The following is a 22,902-nucleotide window of genomic DNA, read 5'->3' as shown; positions in this document are numbered from 1 at the left end:
TTTTATTGGTATAATGTTAAATGCATATACAATACAAAGAAATGCAGGAGAGAGGGCATTTTGGTAAGATTTATTTCTTGCACACATACATATACATGTACAGTGTTCCCATGATATATCGCCAACTTTTGTTAGTTCGGCCAATTTCGGCAATTTAGCGAGGATGGCGCATCATAACGAATTCACATTTACTGAAACTTCACTGAGCAGTCAAAAGAAAAGTTACGTAATTTACTTGTGCTACATTCTGTATGAACATTTAGATAATCTTGGGTTTTATTTAACTATTATGATTATTTGTAATTAGCCTGACCACCTAATTACAGGGCTCGAAATTAACATATGTCCGTCAGTCTGTGACTGGCTAAAAGTCTGGTGGACTGACTGACATTTGTTTTAGTCAGTCTGATGGGACTGGTTAATTTTCTAAAGCATCATTTTGGAAAATATACTTAATATGAAATTTCATACACATTTGGCATGCTTCGATCTGTTTAAACAACCGGACGAATCTGATTCGTAAATATAAATTCCACATTTAAGTGTTACAATATTGTCTAAGGCATAATGAGTTAAATTTCATTTTAATGATATCAACAAAATATATTTGATTATTTCTGGAAAACTCTGTTGGACTGGTAATTTTTTCTGCGGACTGGTTAAAATTATACCCCATCAGTCCAGCTGGACTGGTGACATAAAAAGTTAGCTTCAAGCCCTGAATTACTTTGTCCAGATTTCATTACACAGCTCTCAAAGTAGAGGTGTGATTACCAATGGGTGTTAGGTAATTGGCATTGATATTGAGAGTTAACCCTATATTTAAAGATTTGACCATTTTTTTTCGCGACATTATATGGGGTTGGCATTATAACCTGAGTGTTAGCGTGGAGAAATCTGTTCTGTAGGATTTTCAGATAATGAGTGGGAGGGCATTATAATTGGGGGGGGGGGGGGGGGGGGGGATATATCAAGGGAGCACTGTACCTTTGAATGACCACCACACTCATACTTCTTTGTCTATAGTATTTTATTAGTGTTATAGTATTTTAGTACTTGTCAGGGTGCACAGTACGTCAGGGTCCAATAGGAATTGTGGGTGCCTTTCATGTTTCATTTTGTTTGTCCTTTGTTTGTCTTTTCTCTCCTCAGTCTATTCCTGATAAGTATGTTTATATAGTTTTGTTTTTTAGTTACATTTATGTGTGTCTTTGAAAGAGAACCCTCTTTGGTTACTAGTGGATGTTCTTCTTTTCAAGATGATGATGTAGGAATTATTTCCTCTGAAGATGATGATGTAGGAGTTATTTCCCCTGAAGAAGATGATGTAGGAGTTATTTCCCCTGAATATGATGTAGGAGTTATTTCCCCTGAAGATGATGATGGGAATTCATCATCGACAACTGATCTTGACATACAGCCAGATGAGTCAGAATTTGCAGTTCCTGATTTAGGTAAGTTTCCTTCCATTAAATGTTACTCAGCCGAGCTGTAAAACACCTTTTAAGTTTTGTGTAGATTTAAGATGCTGCAAAATTAGGGGTAATGTACATGTTAAACATTTTTTATACTGTAAATCATTTATTATCCTTGTCAATGAGACTTTATTTCTGAGAGACAATGGCATCATCCATGGTATTTTTTGTATTACATATTATTTGAGAATTATAAAAATGTATAAAAAAGCAAAACAAATTGTAAAAATTAACATTCTCCAGAATTTTGTCTGGCTAGTAAATCTAACACGGCATGATTGCAGAAAGAATTTTTTATCAAATTTACTTCATTTACAGTATCATTATGTTGCTCTCAGAGAACTGTAGATCAGGTTTTAATTACAAGGTTTTTGTTCTGAAATTTCACAAGATTACAAGCAGTTTTTGCAGTATTTTATGTTGATTTATTTGATTAGTGCAAGATTAATCACTTTAATCTGATGACAGTTCCTTCTTTTGTATTAAATTAATCAATGACATTGATTCAACGAAAATACTGTTTGGGTCATAATATAGAGTCTAAATTTGTCATGGGATTGAACAGCAGGGCCAAGGTTTTCTCAGGTGAGTGATGTGGTCTATGGACCTTTTGTTTCATGGGCCCTGTGGTTAGGATGGTGCTAAAATAAGGGATCAAAGTTTACATAGTACATAAGTATAGAGAGAAAGCAATCTTTAGAATGTTTGAAAAATCTTCTCCAGAGGAGCAAGACCATGTTAGTCATACTGTATAGTGGTTTTTTTCTGCGGTCTAAAATTTGGCGATTTGCTGACCCAAAGGTATGCTAATAATTCTAGCTAAATAAATTTTGGTGGAGAATGAAGAGTTATCTCATCTCTCTTGCAAGTACTGAAGACGCCATTGGGTGCATATTTGGTGAGTGAAATTTTGGCGGAAAGCTATCAAACAGGTAAAATACGCCAAATTTAGCGGGGGGAAACCTGCTATACGGTATTGATATTGAGGCATTCCCATGTTTTGTGGATACCAGTTTGATAAAATCATAACCCCATGTGGCTAGACTGGGGTCATAATATGGGGTCAGAATTTGTCATGGGACTAAAGAGGGTTTAAATCTTTTAAAACTTTATTCTGAAGAACAGCAGGGTCAAGGTGACTCAAGTGAACGTTGTGGCTCATGGGCCTCTCATTCTCTACTCAGGAGAGGAGTTTGGTTTTTCCATATGATATATTAAGTATAGACGTATTTGTATTACAGATATTCAACCGAAAGAAATACTGGAGAAACTAAATTCACAAGACTTCAATCCTTACAATGTTGCAAATGAAAAGAACAGCATGGATCACCATGGATCTGTAGAAGGAGTGGATGTGGTTCCTGACAGCGAAGATCGTATACAAGACAGGAAGGCTCCTATAAAGCTAAATCTAAAGTCTAGCAGACAGAAAACTAGAAGAATGAAAGAATCCTTGGAAAGCAAAATGGAAGATGGAGGGAATTATGAGGTTGTGAACTGTGAGAACAGAAAAAAGAAAGATAGGAATGAGGAGTCAGAAGATCAAATGATGCATGCAGCAGATGCAGTGAAAGAACCAGACAGGGATGGAAGCATTCAAACAAATGATTATCCCAAGAGACGGGTCCCCTTAGGTGATGTGATCCCTGAGACACCATTAATAACAACAGATAGGGAACTGACTGCGGAGGTCAGTAGCTGTTCTTCCCAGGAGAGAACCCTTACCAGAAAAAATAGATTGAAGAGAAGTCCAAAACTGCCGAAAGAGAGCCGTGTTGAGATCGCGTGTGAAGAGACACCGGTGAACAATGTCTTCTCAGAGGAGACTTCTCCAGCCAGAGTGAAGGAAGTAAGTGAAACTGTTGTTTCATCTTCTCCAGGAAGGAAGACATCTCAAGGATGTGAGGACGGATGTTCTGGGAGTGTGTCCACTCAGTTATCCAGTGAAACACAAGATAGTCAATCTTCTTTGGGCAGAAGGTTGAGAAAGTATCACAAGAGGCCTTCTTACAGGAAGGATGCTTCATATGTTGTTCCAAGAACCCCGATGTTGGAAGAAGCAAAAACAATTGATGGGAGCAGCACTGATTGTTTTGCTGGATCATTAAAACAGAATTTAGATGGTGGTGCTAGTTCTCAACTTTCATTGTCCAGTTTATGCAGTACCCAAGAAAGTGTCTCAATGTTGCTACCAGTTCATAGAACAGTGGACATTACTGAAGAGAAACAATCAAGTATTTCCCAAAATCTTAATATGAATTCTGAGTGTTTATTATATAATCACAGTGAAAAAAAGAAGTTTAATGAAAGTAATGGGCAAAAGAAGTCCTGTGAAGAAATCATTGAAGTCCTATCACAGGGTGCTAATGAGGACTTGGTGGTGAAAGAATCACAGGTGGAGAGTACAAAGTCATTAACAACCTTTCGTGTATCAAACAGGTTAAGCCGGCCCAAGAGGAAATGTTTCTCCCTGGTAAGTCCCGAGAAAGGACTCCAGAAAGAACTTCATGGAAGGAATGTTGTGAGTGCGAAGGGTGATGAAGAGTTGACAGAACAAAACACCAACCCAGAATTAAAGGCAGAACAGTCCAAAGAGGTTCCAGAAGTATCAGATGTAGAGACAGAGAGAAGGCAAGCAGTTCCTGAGAGCAGTCATTCTGGTATACAACTATCAGGGGACATTAAAAGTACTCCATCGGAAGCATTGATTCCTACCCAGTTATCGCTGAACAGCATCAAGAAAAAAGAGGTGAAATGGAGAAAACAGCAGAGTTCCCCAGAGGATGTGTTCTTGATGGACTCAGAAACACCAGGCAGTGGGTCATGTTACGAAGATCTGGTTCAGAATCAGGAAGGTCTGCTGGACCTGGAGCTTGGTGACATGGAGGATGTGTGTGGTCAGGATGTCGATGACAGTCAGGTAAACAGCTCATGCAGCAAGAAAGAAAGTGGAATGGTGGGAGATGCAAGAGATAGAGTGAATGACTTACAGGGTATTTCCGACAAAACAAACAGGTCATGTACCAGAAACCAGAAAATGGAAGACAGCAGAGATGAGGAATCCGTTCAAGACAATTATCATAACAGGGAGACTAAAAAGAGAAGCGATGAAAGTCAAACAATACTGACTATTCCTGATTCAAAGAAAGATGGAGAGGAGCTTCTAGTAGATCAAGGTAAATTAAATATAGATAATGCTAGAGATCTTCCAGCTGAAAAAGTACATGTAGAAGTGATGGAGGAGAGGGATTCATGGAGTGAATCTGGCTCGCATGAGAAGTCTGAGAGTTTAAGTGGAAGTGAAGTCATCACAACAGGCAGGAGAGCAGTGAGAGGATTGGCCCGGAAATTGAAGCAGAAGAATTTAAATGATAATCACTTAAACAGAGATGACAGTATTGGAAAGCCTTCAACTGCATCACAGAAAAACAAGTCCAACGTTTTGTTGACTGTGTCGGAGAAGACTGGACGGAACAAAGCACGGCGAGACAGCCATGCCAAGGACAATACAACAGAAGAATCTAAAGATCTGCAAGAGAATGGAGCGGTGTGTAAAACTGTGGTTCCGGAGACGGTAGACATCGGTGTGGAGGAACTTGAATTTAATGATGATGTGACAGCAGTTCCAGAGACCATGGAAGATGATGTGGCAGGCGAAGAGGAACATTGGAATGTAGACAAAGAAGTTAGCATGGCAGGTGAAGAAGACCAGGATTTAGAGGAGGAAGATGGTGTGGCAGGTGTAGAAAACCAAGATGTAGAGGAAGAAAATAGTGTGGCAGTCAGAGAAGAAGACCAGGGTGTAGAAGAGAAAGTGGACATCAAAGATAAAATATTTGATGAAAATACATTGGATGAAGATCTCACATGCATTCAGGAAAGTGTGGATAAGAGGGATACCCAGAAGGGAACTCACAAGCAGGAATCATCATTCTTAGTGAAAGAAAGTGAACTGCTGATAGATGATACCCAAGAATTTCAGGGTATGAATCTAGATAATCTTGTATCTAGACCAAAGCAGGAGACGAGACAGGATGGTGTCAATGGAGAGATAGCTGTCGGTGACTTAGAGACTCAGATGGAAGATGGGGGTTACATGGCAACAGCAGCAGATGATGAACCTCTATTTAACTCCCCTGAGAGTTCACCTCTACCCCACATCCTTGAAGAGGAGTGTGAGATACCACAGGTAAAGTAAGAGGTCTGCTCTCTATTAATTACCAAGAGCATGTAAAATGTAACTTTTAAAAGTTCTGTTTTTTTAACCATGTAAAACGTTGAAGGAGAAAGTCTGCAAAGATTGTATTTGTAAAAGAATTTTCTATGGTATGATGAATAAGATATATTTTCATCTGATATTTCTTTTTATAGGAAAACCCATCAGCTTATAAGAATGCTGGGAAATCGAAGGTGAGAGAGAATTTTGGGAAATTAGAGGTGAGAGAGAATGTTAATGGCAGTGATTCCAGTGGCTTTGAACTTCTTCCTGAGGACACCCTACCCGACCCTGGTCATCAGAACACCAGGGATGGTGCTGGAAATAATGCAGACTTTGTAGAGATTTGGGAAGGGAAAAACCATAGGAAACAGAACTGTGCATCTGAAAAGAGGTGTAGGAAAGGGAAGGGGTGTGATGATTTATACAATGATAAGAAAAGGTGGGAAAACTTTATAGATCTTAGTGATGATGATGATGAGGAGGAGATAACAGCTGATAACAAGTTAATTGGTACAAGAAGGAATCCGATAAAGAAGGGAGAAGTACATGATGATGATGAGGAGGAGGTTATCAGGAGGAAGAAGACAAAGAGGGCTCTGATAATATCAGATGATGAGGAAGATGAAACTGAAATCAAGACATTAGATACCTCCAGGGTCTCAAACGAAGAGGATTCAGGTAAAATTATATATTTGTTTTTGTTTTCTTCACTTTTTAGCTCACCTGAGCTGAAAGCTCAAGTGAACTTTTCTGATCACATTTTGTCTGTTGAGTTTAACCCAAATTTCAAAACTTTAACCTTACTCATGATTTTTTAATAGTGAGTGACCGAGTTCTCAGATGTCATATATTCCTTGTGACAAAACCTGTTTTTGTATCGAACTTCTAACCTTTTGACTTTGACCTTGGGGTTTGATGTACTTCTAAGAAAATTATTCTATTAAATGTCTCCTGAACTATTTAAGTTAGGGCTTTCATATTTTGTATATAGATTTTTTATGGCAAGACCTTTCATTTGACACATGGTGTTTGATCTTGTGTCCTTGACCTTGGAATTTGACCTACTTTTTAAAAACCCTTACCTATTTAATATCTCTTGAACAATTTTTAAGGGGCATGGACATATTTGAGCTGGAAATTTTCAAATTTTATTTTTCTATTTTTATTGTCTACAATGCTTGACTAAAGTATTTCTAATATGGTCAACAAATTTGAATATCAGTTGTTGAGTTACAAGCGAGGTAGTACAGCACTCACAATTCTTTAAAATGTAAACAAGGCTCGGGCCATGCTTTTGTTTATATATAGATGGCTTAATAGAAAATAGCTGTTTAAAAGAAAAGATGTGCCAAACACTAGAAACTATTTAATATTCAGAATTAACTTGTGAGTTGATAAAACTCTGCTTTAAATGAACTTTTACGTGACGTATATATATATATATATATATATATATTTAACCTATGTAAACAAAAACATGGCAAGAGCCTTGTTTACATAACAAGGAATTATGAGCTCTGTATCTCTCATGTACCTTGACAACTGATGTTCAAGTTTTTGCTAACCATTAGAAATACCTTAATAGTTAAGCATACTAAACAATAAAAATGGAAAAATAAGATTTGAAATTTTTTCGCTCAAATCATGTCCATGTCTCACTAAGGTAGATCTTCATATTTTTGGGTAGATTTTTTTTTATGGCAAGACCTTTCATTTTATACCATGACCTTTAACTTATGAGTTTGACCTGCTTTTAAGAAAGCATAACCTATTAAATATCCCCATAACTATTTAAGGTAGTGCTTTCATATTTTGTATATACATTCTTTTTGGCAAGACCTTGTGATACCATTGTGTTTGACCTTGACCTTCAGAACAGCAAGGTCATGTTAGACATTGTTGAGGAATCCCCATTTTGTGTAAATTCATGTTCAGTTATGTTATGACCCTTTGGGGCTAGATTGGGGTCACAAATATGGGGTCAAAATCTTGAAGAATTTTTTTTCAAAAATCACTACAGCTACAGTCCCTGAAACGTTCTTCTCTACCATTTTTTCGTTCGCTCACCGTGCGTTCACTATGAGTTCACCGTGCGCTCTCCATGCATTCACCATGCACTCTCTGTTTACAGTTTTGTGCCACTATGCATTCACTGTTCACTAAGTGTTCACCGTGCGTTCACCGTTCACTGCCATTCAGAACACAAAAGTGAAAGGATCGATTTTCATAGCAAGGCAAAAATAAAAAAGGAATGTGTGTGTGAAAGTAAACATTCTTATTATCTAAGAAATTTAATTTATTATGTACAAATATCAGGATTATCACCTTGAAAATTCAAGGAAAACTGCAGATCACTCATCAAAGAATAGAATAAATCATTCCAATTATTATTACAAAACATTAGTATAGTTTGATTAAAAATGTTGGAGAAGTTCTGAATGAGAGAAAATGTAAGAGACTGCAGTTTTGAATTCAACCCTTATTTATGTACATGTAGCGAAGAACGAGCAACGAGCGCTGCTACGTGTACGAAAATGAGGCAGTTTCAGTTAATAAATACCTCACCCCCACACAAATTATCATTTTAATATTTTCAAGTTTGGGCAAGAGCACAATTATATTTTGTTTTGTCTCACTTGACAAGAATTTTATGTAAGTCAATTATTTTCTTTAAGTGCCCCCCCCCCCCCCCCCCTTTACTTAAAAATTGAACAATGCTACATTTCAATGCACATTCGTTCCCGAATGTCAATTTGATTTGACAAGTATTTTTTATAATTTTATGCCTATATTTATGAAAGACATTGTCAATAAATGTATTTACTCCTTTCCCCAAATTTGAAACTTTTGTATCATTTGTCTCTAATATAAAGAGGAAATATTTCTTATACATTTCTGCCCCACCTATAATATATGTATAGTTCAGTACAATAAGCAGTTTTATCCGCATCAAAAATACACAAATATTGCACAATATAAATGCATGGTCACACTATTTAGTTTGTACGTACATTAAGTCCAGGATAATTTCATCTGGTCGATATACTATACATGTATTTGCAATAAAGTGAATTGCGCAAAATCTATGTTGGAATAAACCTTCTATACTATTTATAAGAGTTCAGGTGTCAACACGAGGTACCTGTTCTACCCATGTTGGTTGTTTAATGCATTTATCTTGACTCCATTTGGGGATGTTTTTTTAATTGCGTGTAATCCAAACGACAGCGCTTATAAATTTTGAAGTCATGCATGTACACTTGTAAATTCTTTGCGCTAATTACCAGATTATCTTTATTTCACATGCATTGTTTAGACTCTTGTATTAAGAAATTAAATACTATGTATCTTAAGTCAAAGTATATATATATGTTTATATTTAAATTCATGTATCTGTACATGTAATACTGTAAACAATGTACACAAGAAATTTGCTTTTATTTGTGCATGATTGCTGCTTGCATTGATGTGAAATTTACAATCATTTCATGAGAAATATACATCCAGTACTTGCACAAAAATGAATAAACAGATGTTTTCATATATATATTCTCTATCTGATTTGATATAAACTAATTAAGTGCAATCCAAGGGGAAAATCCAAAATATACTGAACAAATAGACCATTTTGCATTTACCGTGTGCTCACCGTTCACCAAATTGCATTCACTGTTTGTTCTGCATGCGATCACTCTTCGCTCTGCAAACGTTCACCGTTCGCTCACCGTGCGTTCAGTAAAACGTTTCAGGGACTGTAGCTACACAATGGCAAGGACAAAATGACTCAGGTGAACTATGTGGCCCATGGGCCTTTGGTTTATTTATTCAATCCAAAAACATTTTTGATCGTGAATAAATAAGACTGCATCATTGATCCAAAAGTAAATGTTTCTGTAGATATGTCCCAGGAGAGCCTCGCAAGTCGACAAATGAACCTCACCTCATCATCAGCATTCACAAGTCAGAGTGAAGGATTTAACACACAGGTACACTCACAACACGCAGGTATACACACAATACACAGGTACACTCACAACACACAGGTACACTCACAACACACAGGTATACTCACAACACACAGGTATACTCACAACACACAGGTATACTCACAACACAGGTATACTCACAATACACTCACAACACACAGGTATACTCACAATACACTCACAACACACAGGTATACTCACACCACACTCGTAACACACAGGTATACTCACAATACACAGGTATACTCACAACACACAGGTATACTCACACCACACAGGTACACTCACAACACACTCACAACACACAGGTACACTCACAACACAGGTATACTCACAACACACAGGTATACTCACACCACACAGGTACACTCACACCACACAGGTACACTCACAACACACTCACAACACACAGGTACACTCACAACACAGGTATACTCACAACACAGGTATACTCACAACACACAGGTATACTCACAACACACAGGTATACTCACAACACACAGGTATACTCACAACACACAACACACAGGTACACTCACAACACAGGTATACTCACAACACACAGGTATACTCACAATACACTCACAACACACAGGTATACTCACACCACACTCGTAACACACAGGTATACTCACAATACACAGGTATACTCACACCACACAGGTATACTCACACCACACAGGTATACTCACAACACACTCACAACACACAGGTACACTCACAACACAGGTATACTCACAACACACAGGTATACTCACAACACACTCACAACACACAGGTATACTCACCACACAGGTATACTCACAACACACAGGTACACTCACAACACACAGGTATACTCACAATACACTCATAACACACAGGTATACTCACAATACACAGGTATACTCACAACACACTCACAACACACATGTAACACACAGGTATACTCATAACACACAGGTATACTCACAACACACAGGTACACTCACAACACACTCACAACACACAGGTATACTCAAATCACACAGGTATACTCAAAACACACAGGTATACTCACAACACACTCACAACACACAGGTATACTCACACCACACAGGTATACTCAAAACACACAGGTATACTCAAAACACACAGGTATACTCACAACACAGGTATACTCACAACACACAGGTATACTCACAACACACAGGTATACTCACAACACACTCACAAAACACAGGTATACTCACAACACACAGGTATACTCACAACACACAGGTATACTCACAACACACTCACAACACACAGGTATACTCACAACACACAGGTATACTTACAACACACAGGTATACTCAAAACACACAGGTATACTTACAACACACAGGTATACTCACAACACACAGGTATACTCACACCACACTCACAACACACTCACAACACACAGGTATACTCACCACACACTCACAACACACTCACAACACACAGGTATACTCACCACACACTCACAACACACTCACAACACAGGTATACTCACAACACACAGGTATACTCACAACACACAGGTATACTCACACCACACAGGTATACTCACAACACACAGGTATACTCACCACACACTCACAACACACAGGTATACTCACAACACACAGGTATACTCACCACACACTCACAACACACTCACAACACACAGGTACACTCACAACACAGGTATACTCACAACACACAGGTATACTCACAACACACTCACAACACACAGGTATACTCACAACACACAAGTATACTCACAACACACAGGTACACTCACAACACACTCACAACACACAGGTATACTCACAATACACAGGTACACTCACAACACACAGGTATACTCACAACACACAGGTATACTTACAACACACAGGTATACTCACCACACAGGTATACTCACCACACACTCACAACACACTCACAACACACAGGTATACTCACAATACACTCACAATACAGGTATACTCACAACACACAGGTACACTCACAACACACTCACAACACACAGGTACACTCACAATACACTCACAACACACAGGTATACTCACAACACACAGGTATACTCACAACACACAGGTATACTCACAACACACAGGTATACTCACAACACACAGGTATACTCACAACACAGGTATACTCACAATACACTCACAACACACAGGTATACTCACAACACACTCACAACACACTCACAACACACAGGTATACTCATAACACACAGGTATACTCACAACACACAGGTACACTCACAACACAGGTATACTCACAACACACAGGTATACTCACAACACACTCACAACACACAGGTATACTCACAACACACAGGTATACTCATAACACACAGGTATACTCACAACACACAGGTATACTTACAACACACAGGTATACTCACAACACACAGGTATACTCACAACACACAGGTATACTCACAACACACAGGTATACTCACAACCTACAGGTATACTCACAACCTACAGGTATACTTACAACACACAGGTATACTTACAATACACAGGTATACTCACAACACACAGGTATACTCACAACACACTCACAACACACTCACAACACACAGGTATACTCATAACACACAGGTATACTCACAACACACAGGTACACTCACAACACAGGTATACTCACAACACACAGGTATACTCACAACACACTCACAACACACAGGTATACTCACAACACACAGGTATACTCATAACACACAGGTATACTCACAACACACAGGTATACTTACAACACACAGGTATACTCACAACACACAGGTATACTCACAACACACAGGTATACTCACAACACACAGGTATACTCACAACCTACAGGTATACTCACAACCTACAGGTATACTTACAACACACAGGTATACTTACAATACACAGGTATACTCACAACACACAGGTATACTCACAACACACAGGTATACTCACAACACACTCATAACACACAGGTATACTCACAACACACAGGTATACTCACAACCTACAGGTATACTCACAACCTACAGGTATACTTACAACACACAGGTATACTTACAATACACAGGTATACTCACAACACACAGGTATACTCACAACACACAGGTATACTCACAACACACTCATAACACACAGGTATACTCACAACACACAGGTACACTCACAACATGCATGTATGCTTACAACACAAAGAACCTGATTCACAAACCCCATATTATGGCCCTTAAAATATATAAAAATGAAAGTAAATGTTGAACAGGAGTATTGGTGTTATAAATATGTATCAGAATCTGGGGTTTAAAAAAACATGTTAGATTTTAGAAATAGGAGCACAACTAAAGCTGTATACATACTAGAACCGGATATGGTATCGTATTTTTGTAATTTTTCACCAAAAACTGGTTATTTTTTAAAGATTTTGGCATACTGGTTTCACCTCGCCCAAAATATTTAACGTATTTTTATAATATACACCTTTTCAATTGAACATACATGCAAAAATATTTTAGGGCGAGGTAGGAGCACTATTTTTATTTTTCAAAAAACGATATTCCGGATTGCTGAAAAATATCACGGTTATAATGCGCTGGTTGTGGTAAACTTGAATTTTACAGATAATATGGCTGATTTAAGTATCTTATGGAGAAAGAAACTGGGTTTTTTATTTCGTGTCATGTATAGGTCATTTTAGTTCGGTGTTTATTTTTAAAGCAAGGGAAATTCCCTCACCTAATAATAGTTTTCGGTTGCAGCTTGTTTTGCCCTTTTACTAGAAGGTTATAGATGTTCATTTTCAATACCTAGTTGTTTTCATCTTTTAAAGTCGTTCACAAAGCATCTTCATTGCATCGTTGCTTAAAAACTGTGTACAATTTTGGTAGTTTTACATTATTATCATAAAAATTATCATTGAACGAAACGAGTTACCGAAACTGTTAGGCCTAGTGACTGAAATGTTCATGGCGTCTTCTGTCACTTTGGGATATATCAGAAAATATTCAGGCTTCACGCAAGAATTTTTGTATGGTACTGATATCATATCGAACAATTTTTGCTTTATTTATTTTACAAAATTGCTACTACGCAGCTTTAGACTGTCAACATTCGAAATAACTGTTTTATTTAACCTAACTTCACGTACATTGGTAGCGAGTCCTTCTTTGACCTACAGTACATCCAATTTTCGGGCTGAATATTAGCATGACCTGGTCAGGTAAAATGGAATTCAAAATAACATTTAAACTACAATATGACTTACCATAACATGCAGCATTGTCGCCAGTTAAATTCGACACAGTAAATTATGTAAGCAATTTATAAATAGCAATACAGACATTACGTCATCTGTCGTAAAACATTCATGACGCATTTTATGATTCGATAGGCGGATCAAGTAACCCCCATATGAAAATACTCGATATACCGGTTGTTTTTTTTAAATTTCACATATGATATCGTCGTACATGTCAAGAGTTTTTTTTATTTTATTTTTTTTTATTTTTATGTAACTTTATTTGTAAACAAAGAATGTGCGTTTTGTTTTTTGTTTTGTTTTTGGTTTTTTTAGGGGGAGGGGGTAAGACAATACAGTATTTATTGTTCATGTTTAATTTCGTTGAATTTATCTATTTAATAGGCCTAGTTCGAAGGCCTATCAACGCATCAGTGTTTCATTGTCCAATGTAAAATTAGAAAAGGAAAAGTAGTGTCGTCTTAGTTGTCAAGGAGGTATGTCCCCATACCAAGTTACATTTATACAATACAAACAAATATTTATTTTTTTCGGCGTGCTCAACAAGTCAAATTGCGTGATACAAGTCAAATTAAATTATGACATATGGGCTGAATGCTATATTATATATGTTTTGCCAATTAATAAACTGGACGTGTTTTGCCAATAAATATATCTTAATTTAATAATCCAGCGTACAATAGCAGCAGAAAATTGTGCTTAAATTGACCAATCTTCAAAACCTTAAATTGTGTACATGTGTGTGGTGGCGGTGGTGGTCTTCATCCACTCAAACTGTCCCAATCACCCTCCCGAATTCAATTTCTTTAAGTGTGCAGTGTCTACCCATTCAAGTCTGCTGCTTTGAAATATCGGTGTCAAATGCAACTAGTTTACACACAAAAAAAATATAGACAAAATGATTTGACGATTTGCATTTTAGTTGCTTCTATTCATACACGCTATACAACAGTACTGAATCTATAACTGAGATAGAGAGAGAGAAAGAAAGAGAGAGGAGAGAGAGAGAGCATCAGTAATTGTATACAGGTACGGGAAGTTTAATCAAATCTTAAAATGAACAATATTCTTCTTATTAATTAACCATTCCACTTCATTCTGATATATTTAATTTCCCTTTTTTCCGTGTTAAATTATTTGGCTGGCACAAGTTAGGACTGCCCCCTCTCTTTTTAAAACCGATGTTACGTGCCTAGCTATCTAACGCCCTCTCAGTCAAAAATAAAATAAATATATAATCTATATTACAACAACTTCATTGGATTTACTAGATTTTTTACCACCGTAATACATGTTTATGCAAGCGGACAATCTAGGCATTTTTAAAATAATTTTTTCCATCTTCGATAACAAAATGTATTCAGTCCAAGAAGAGCAGAATGGACCCAAAACTCAATGCTTTTATTTGTCATTTTATGGTCCACATTTTTTTGAGCTGGTATAACTCATGCTATTGATCAAATTGAAATCATTGCCAATTTATATCATGTGATATTCGTTTGTTCATTTTTAAAGTCAAATGATCCTGAAAGTCTCTTATTTGGTGAACTCGTGCTGTGAAACAATGTGCCGACTAACACGTACAGGTGTTTGTGTACGGGGTGTCGAGAATTTAGGTGTGAACGTCTACGGGGAAGTCTGCATACGGATATGTATCAATATCTTGATATATCTATATACAAGAAACAATCCCGATTTACAAACATGTTGAGGTTTCTACTTAGAGATAATTAAAATCCATTTAGCGACACTGTCCACTCTATTTCTGGGGGTTTTAAAAACAATTTATCTGCTTCAAACATATAAACGTGAAAAACTAATACTTAATGAACGTCATAAGTTAAGAGTAATTAAGATGAATTGTTTCGAATAGCAAACTCCAACATGTAAACAATTTAAGTAAGTTATCAAATCAGTATGATAATTCTTTAAAGGTAGACAGTGAAGGTGCATTTTTTAAAATTAAATTACTATTTCAAATTTACAATAATATATATCATTAAATGATATGAATATATACAAGTCGCCGTTTTATACGTTTTAATTTTCACCCACTAATATTTCGCTTAGTATTTATTATCTTTTTTTATCACACGAAGGTGCACGTTGGCACAAAGGAGACACAGATGCCAGATATCCACTTAGATCCTCCGTGGACTTAAAGGTCTAACTCGCTCAACAAATTAAGACTTCAGAGGTGCCGACAATTTTAAAGGTCCACCGTGTTTTATTTTTAAAAAAAATTTAGTTTACGAGGTGGATGTTCAAAAAATCCATTTTCTAATTAGTTACTATAATTACTCAAGTTTAACCAAAATTATACAGTTGTCTCTCTCTTTTTTTTATCGTCAATTAATATAAATTTTAATGGAAATTGATACGAATAGATATAAATGCAACTTGAAAACATAAACTCGTCTTTGAGATAGACGGTAAACCAATACTATTTGCTGTGGTCCTTTCACTTCAAGGAATTTTAATTTTTGATCACGATTTTTCAATTATGTCCAATACAGCGGGAAAAAATAGTAAAGTGTTATGTAGTGGGGAGGGAGGATATATCACAAATTTAAACATCGTGATAGAAAATATACAAGTTCCTAGTATTTTATTAGCTGTGATTTACAACCAGAATAAGCCCAAAGAATATATATTAACCTATGCGTCCATTTTTTGTGTATTACACTGTGATTCTCATAACGTCAACATCACGACGTTATATAGCTTTTCTGCTGAAAAACAACACAAAGTTTAAACGACTGTAAAACGAAAACTAGAAAAGATTTAGTTGTAAAATAAATTGTTCTATAACCTATAAATCCTAGAGCATCAAGTGTGAAAGTCTCATTTATTTTGGCGAAAGGGCCAATTTTAGTACTTTGTGGCTCTGGTTCTTTACACTCACAACACTTGTGTACACCATCAAAGCTTACAGGACCAATATGCTAAGAGTAAAACTTGAACACTAATTATCTCACAAATGAAAAACTAGGTACAGATAATCTTCCTCTGATTAGATAAAGAAGCACTGCTTTTTTCAGAATGAGGTTTTGCTGAGACAGGAGTTGGAGAGAATGAAGAAAGAAATGGCTGAAATTGAATCTCGGATTCAGAAAGGACACAGCACCCTGATAGAGTAAATGAATTCATATTTTTGTATTTAGTTAATTATGCCCCACCCCCCCTTTTTTTTGAGAAAAAGGGAGCATATTGATTTGCACATGTCAGATGTTGGTCTGTTGGTTGCTAAACCAAGTGTTGTCCCCTCAATATCCTAAGAACCCTTTGCTAGACAAACATAATACTGTACATGATACTAGAAGGTTCTAAACATTAGATTACCCTTACTGATTTTGAGGTCACCAGGTCAGGGGACATACCCAAAACAAGAATTTATCTGCTACTTTTTATATGCCCTTTAGACAGAACGTATATGGTATGGTGATCGTGTCCTTCCGTCTGTACCGGTTATGTCCAGCTCATAACTCAAATACTATGAAACCTAGAATCATCAAGCTTTTTCAGCTGATGCATCTTGGGTAGAGGGTGGGTCACACTTTAATTAAAGTTTGGTCACAGTGACTTTTGATTAATACTAGATGGCAAATTCCCCTCCGACTTGTAACTTGGCTATTATATGGTCTAGATTCATCAAACATGGTCAGAAAATGCATCTCGGGAAGAGGTGTGTTGTGCCCTAAATCAAGGTCACTGTGACCTATGATTAAGATGATATGGCCATATTTGGCATAACCCCTTTTTTGGCTTATGTAGATATGAGTCCTAGAATCAACAAATTTTTGTCAATTCGTGCATCTGTATAGAAATGTAAATTGTAGGTTTAAATCGGGTCATTAAAACTTTTAAAAGTAGGAAGCATTTAAAAAGAATGTTTTAAATGAGGTAATCCCTTACATTGCAGTAAAAAAAAGCTGAAGTATTTGTGTTTAATGATTATTGATGGCAGAGACTCCCTGATGATATATTGTGATTATGCTAAATTGATTTCTTTTTCAGGAAGAATCCTTGTAGTCCTGATCTGTCACCAGAAGTTACCGAGGAGCCGTACTCACAGTACTTAAAAGGTGTCGTTATATGCATACAAACATTGGATTTAACGAAATTTGTAGAATCATTTTGAATTCATTGATATTGTCCTATGACTGAATTACATTATGTTGAAGTTACAAGTGGTAGAAGAACATATTGAATATCGTCATTTAAGAAATTTTTTGTGTGTGAGAAAAGTATCGCTAATGGCAGAATTTGTTATGGAGTGTACCTTGCAAGTTGGGTGATGAGTTTGGGTTTTTATGCCCAAAGATCAGGGGGCATATTGTTTTTGTCCTGTCTGTAATTCTGTCATTCTATCTGAAACTTTAACCTTGCTAATAGCTTTTGAACAGTAAGTGCTAGAGCTTTGATATTTCACATGAATATTCCTTGTGACAAGACCTTTCTATGGGTACGAACATTTTTTTACCCTGTGACCTTGACTTTGGAGTTTGACCTACTTTTTGAAAACTTTAAACTTGCTATTAACTTTTGAACAGCAAATGCTAGAGCTTTGATATTTCACTTGAGTATTCCTTTGGACAAGACCTTCCTCTGGGTACCAAAATTGTTGACTTTGTGACGTTAACCTTAGAGTTTGACCTACTTTTAAAAAAAATTGACATTGGTCATAACTTCTAAATGATAAATATTAGAGCTTTCATATTGCACATGAACATTTCTTGTGACAAGATCTTTCCACTGGTACCAAGACTGTGATCTTGGCCATCTTTGAAATTGGCCATTATTGGGGGCAATTGTGTTTCACAAACATCTTGTTGTAAACTAGATTTAACTGTAATAACTTCTGACTTGTGGGCGATGATGTATTGAAAGTGATTATGACTTGATTAACATTCATTGAAAGCACAGTTACAAGTTATGTTTTACTTTATATACAAGTACATATGTACTGTACACAGGGTCTCATTAATAAGACGGAGTGAGAACGGATTAACTTTACATTCCTGAATTTTTAGAACTACAAGACGAAGAATCTGACGATGATTTTCCTCACCAATCTCCGAATTCAGTGTGCAAGGTGGCCGACAAAGTGGAGACGTACCATTCAGAGGACAGTAGTGATTTGTTCCTTAGTCCTCCGCCCCCCTCCCCTCCCCCCAGTGATGGTCTAGCAACAACGGGGATAGAAGTGGAATTTCCAGAACATTTTCAGGAAACCAAAGATTTATTACAACAGTTTGGAAGTGGAAAGAAAATCTTACCAGGAAATGAAGGACTAGGAATAGAGACTGGAAGACGGGCTGGGAGTGAAAATGTCGTAGATGATGGCGAGGACTGTTTATTGGAGATGGAAGATGAAAAATGGCCGACTGAGTTCATGGATCCTTGTCGAATTGCTGAATCACCGTGTAATGCTGATAATAACAAAAGAAAACAATCGGGAACCTCACAGAGGGAACACATGGTAGTACAAGAATCTCCACAAAGTCAAAAATCCGGTAAACGTTCTCTGGAGAGACTGAAGGATCTGTATCATTCTACACCAGTAGCAAACAGACATCAAGGCGGAAGAAAAAATACTCTGTCATTTCTGTCCCCTGTCGTGACACCCAAGGAACTATCGGAATCGCCCCAAATAGGGACAAAGGCATCGTCCAGTGGAAATGTTCGTAGTCCATTCTTGCATAATTCACTAGGAACGTCCAATCAGAGTAAAGTCTTCATAGCCTCCGGTCTTCCTCTCAGTCAGTTGGTATGTACATTAAAATGATTTACGGCGTGATAAGTAGGGCTCAGCCTCCTGCTTCTTCACATTCAGATTAATTTGTCTTCAATGTCAAAGAAACATGATAAAGAGTTTAACTGGTCACATCTGGGGTGGAGCATGAAAGGCATATCCAGGATGGTTTTTTTTTGGGGGGGGGAGGGGGGGGGGGTGGCAACTTACTTTCACTTTTGAACTATATTATCAAGAGGCATGATCCTTTTTTCAGGGGCTTAATAGAAGAAGAAAAAATGAGATAAGTGATGAATGTGTTAAAAAAAAAATATTCCAATACTTCCTTTCATTTTTTTTATCAGCATTCCCATGGATCATTTCCAATACTTCCTTGGACTATCCAGTACAGGTTTCTTAGACATTTATTTCTAGTCAACTGCTCAATGTATTTAGTCATCATAGAACCTACCATGATGCAAAGGAAATGTTTGCACATCTACATGCATGTATGTGTTTTACAAGTGCAGAACATCCCACTAATAAACAAAGTTTTTTAAAAGAACTGAAGCAAAACAATTTCATGCATTTACATATGTGGACGACAGTAAAAGGACAATGATTTATTAATTGATCATCCACTTTTTTTCTTCAAATTGATGAAATAAAATGGTCAAACTCTTTATAATGTCACCCTTGATATAACGTCAAAATAGGCTGGAACAAAAGCTGATGACTTACTGAGATGACACTGTATATTGTGGGGACAAAAATACGCATGATATATAAGGCAAAAAAAGATTGGACCGAAGTGTTTCTGGGCCGAAACGTCATAGGGCCAAATTGTCCTTGTAGTGTAATGCCATGTGACTGAAGACCAAAAGAATTTGGGGCGAAGTGTCTTTGGGCCGAAATGTCTATGAGTTGTATTTACTGGATTGAATTAAACTGTTTTATAATCGCAACACAATGCCATTTCTTTTAATCGTGGGAGACATGTTTTGTTTGTTTGTAGAATGAGCTTCGTAGACTGATCCAGAGTCATGACAATAAATTTCACTCCAAGTTTACTCCAAACACCACCCACCTCATTGTGAAAACAGGCAAGTGAGCAGTGTTACTTTTGTTATGATCTATTTATAGGTTATTATGCTATTGATTTATTTGACATAAAACGTTTCAGAATTCAGTTTTATTGAAATGAGCAGATAGCGTATTAATCAATCAGAAGGCTTGATTATTCAATATTGGTGTTAGATTGAAGTAATTCTAGATTAATTCTCACTTATATGCATTTATTACATACACATGATTTAAACAAACCACTATTTAACTTGCACCTTATATACCATATTGATGTTTTGTTTATTAATAATTATTACTGATTGATTTGATAACTGTTTAAAACAGTAACTGCACTTTGCACCTTTGTGTCCAGTGCCCATTTGTTTGAGTGTTGTATATTCCTCCCCTTTCAGTGCCCCCTGGGTGCAGGATGTGTGAGAGGACCCTCAAGTTTTTCCAGGCCTTGGCCTGTAAGTGCTGGATCTTGGACTACCTCTGGGTGACAGACAGCTTGGCTGCTGGGAGACTCTTAGAGGAGGTCAGCATTTATTGCCCATCTTTGGTTGTATCCAGACTGATGCAAGAAAAAATTGTATCCAGACTGATGCAAGAAAAAATTGTATCCATGCAGACTGATGCAAGAAAAAATATCAGAAGTGTGTGATAAAAAATGACACGGGTGTGACTTCTGATGTTTGCTTTTTATACTAACATTAAATACCAAGCATCACGTTCATATTTTTATTTAAATTTTACTCAAATTTTGACTGCTCAAATAAAAGAAAAAAATCAAACTTAAGTTTGAGGTATTTTCCAGAAATTACTTTTTTTTCCGGCATCCGTGTGTCTGTCCCATTTAACATTTTCGAGTTCTTCTCCAGAATTACTGGATCTGATTTCAATCAAACTTAATACAGATTATCCTTGGGTGAAGGGGATTCAAGATTGTTTAAAGTTAAAGATGATAAAGGAAATTAAAATAAAAAAATGTGGTGAGGTCATTTAATAATCATCTTCTCAAGAAGCACTGGGCCAGAAAAGTTGAAATTTACAGGAATACTTCCTGACAGTGTAGATTCAAGTTTGTTCAAATGTTGGACCTTGGGGGTAGGGCAACCCGGGGTCACAATACACAATACGGGTTCAAAGTTTTACATTTCGATAAATCTTTAAAAATCTTCTCAAATACCACCGAGTCAAAAAAAGTTGAAATTTACCCGAAAGCTTTCTGACAGAGTAGTAGAAAGGAGCCACAATAGGGGATGAAAGCCTTATATGCTGTTGTATAGGAAAAATCTGCTCGAGAATCACAACCAGATCTTGTTTCCCTCTCTAAACATTTAGAATTTACTTACCTGTGTTCATTACATTTCTCTAGTGAAATCAAGTTATACTCTTTGTGGCAAGACCACATATTTTGTTTGGGCAATAGATGTGCAGAAATACATTTGATATCCATGTACTGTATATGCACACAGGGGCCCTATGAAATCACTGCAGATACTGTGACGAACGTACATCACTACGGACCCAGAAAATCCAGAACTCGTTCTCCTACAGATCCAGGCATTTTAGAGAGAATTCAGTTCCACATCATTGGATCCAGTCAGAGTCTTAATCCAGGTATAGACATCCTCGTCACCAGATGCTATTGAAGAAACACACGGAATTTCTGTTTCAATAGCCTTGACCTTTTATACTGTAAATCTCATTTTATTCACAAGAACTTTATTTACACAAAATTTCGCAAGACTAGTCATTTGCAAAAAGTGAATAAACATTTTAGATATGCAAGGTTCAAGCAATAAGTACTGATTTGAGAAAAAATTTCAAAAACCAAGAAAGAGATTTCACGATTTGGGAGAATGGACAGGGTAAAAAGGAAAGAAAGAGGAGCCCCCTCCCACCACCACACACACACAAAGTAATCCATACATCTGAATGAAAATTTACATGGTGTTAATCCTTTTCACGATTTTCCTCCAAATTTTGTATTTCACTTTAAATAATCAAAATCTACAGTCTAATATGTTTTAGAAGGTTTCACAAAAAATTAAGGTTATTCATCATGATGGAACCTCATTATAGAGAGTTTATTATTTGTTTTGAAAACAAAGATTGAGGTATGTTATTGTTTACGAGTTTTCAAAATAAATGGATATTGATCCAAGTTCATTATATATATCACATCTCAAGTAT

General features: G+C 36.7%; 1 protein-coding gene across 1 annotated transcript in view; it reads left to right on the top strand.

Moving 5' to 3' along the window:
- Positions 1-22,902, top strand: part of LOC125666401 (uncharacterized) — a 39,270-nt gene that overhangs the window by 8,906 nt on the left and 7,462 nt on the right. Inside the window, exons 8-17 of the mRNA XM_056152063.1 lie at positions 1,290-1,454; positions 2,717-5,664; positions 5,847-6,372; positions 9,592-9,680; positions 16,946-17,040; positions 17,922-17,989; positions 18,938-19,674; positions 20,654-20,741; positions 21,117-21,241; positions 22,182-22,326. Of these exons, the coding sequence (XP_056008038.1) occupies positions 1,290-1,454; positions 2,717-5,664; positions 5,847-6,372; positions 9,592-9,680; positions 16,946-17,040; positions 17,922-17,989; positions 18,938-19,674; positions 20,654-20,741; positions 21,117-21,241; positions 22,182-22,326 (4,986 nt within the window). The remainder of the gene's footprint in view (positions 1-1,289; positions 1,455-2,716; positions 5,665-5,846; positions 6,373-9,591; positions 9,681-16,945; positions 17,041-17,921; positions 17,990-18,937; positions 19,675-20,653; positions 20,742-21,116; positions 21,242-22,181; positions 22,327-22,902) is intronic.

The sequence above is a fragment of the Ostrea edulis genome, chromosome 10 (genome assembly GCF_947568905.1).
Source record: "Ostrea edulis chromosome 10, xbOstEdul1.1, whole genome shotgun sequence".
NCBI lineage: Eukaryota > Metazoa > Mollusca > Bivalvia > Ostreida > Ostreidae > Ostrea > Ostrea edulis.
The sequence above is the reverse complement of the archived record's forward strand: the minus strand, read 5'-3'. Positions and strand labels throughout refer to the sequence as shown.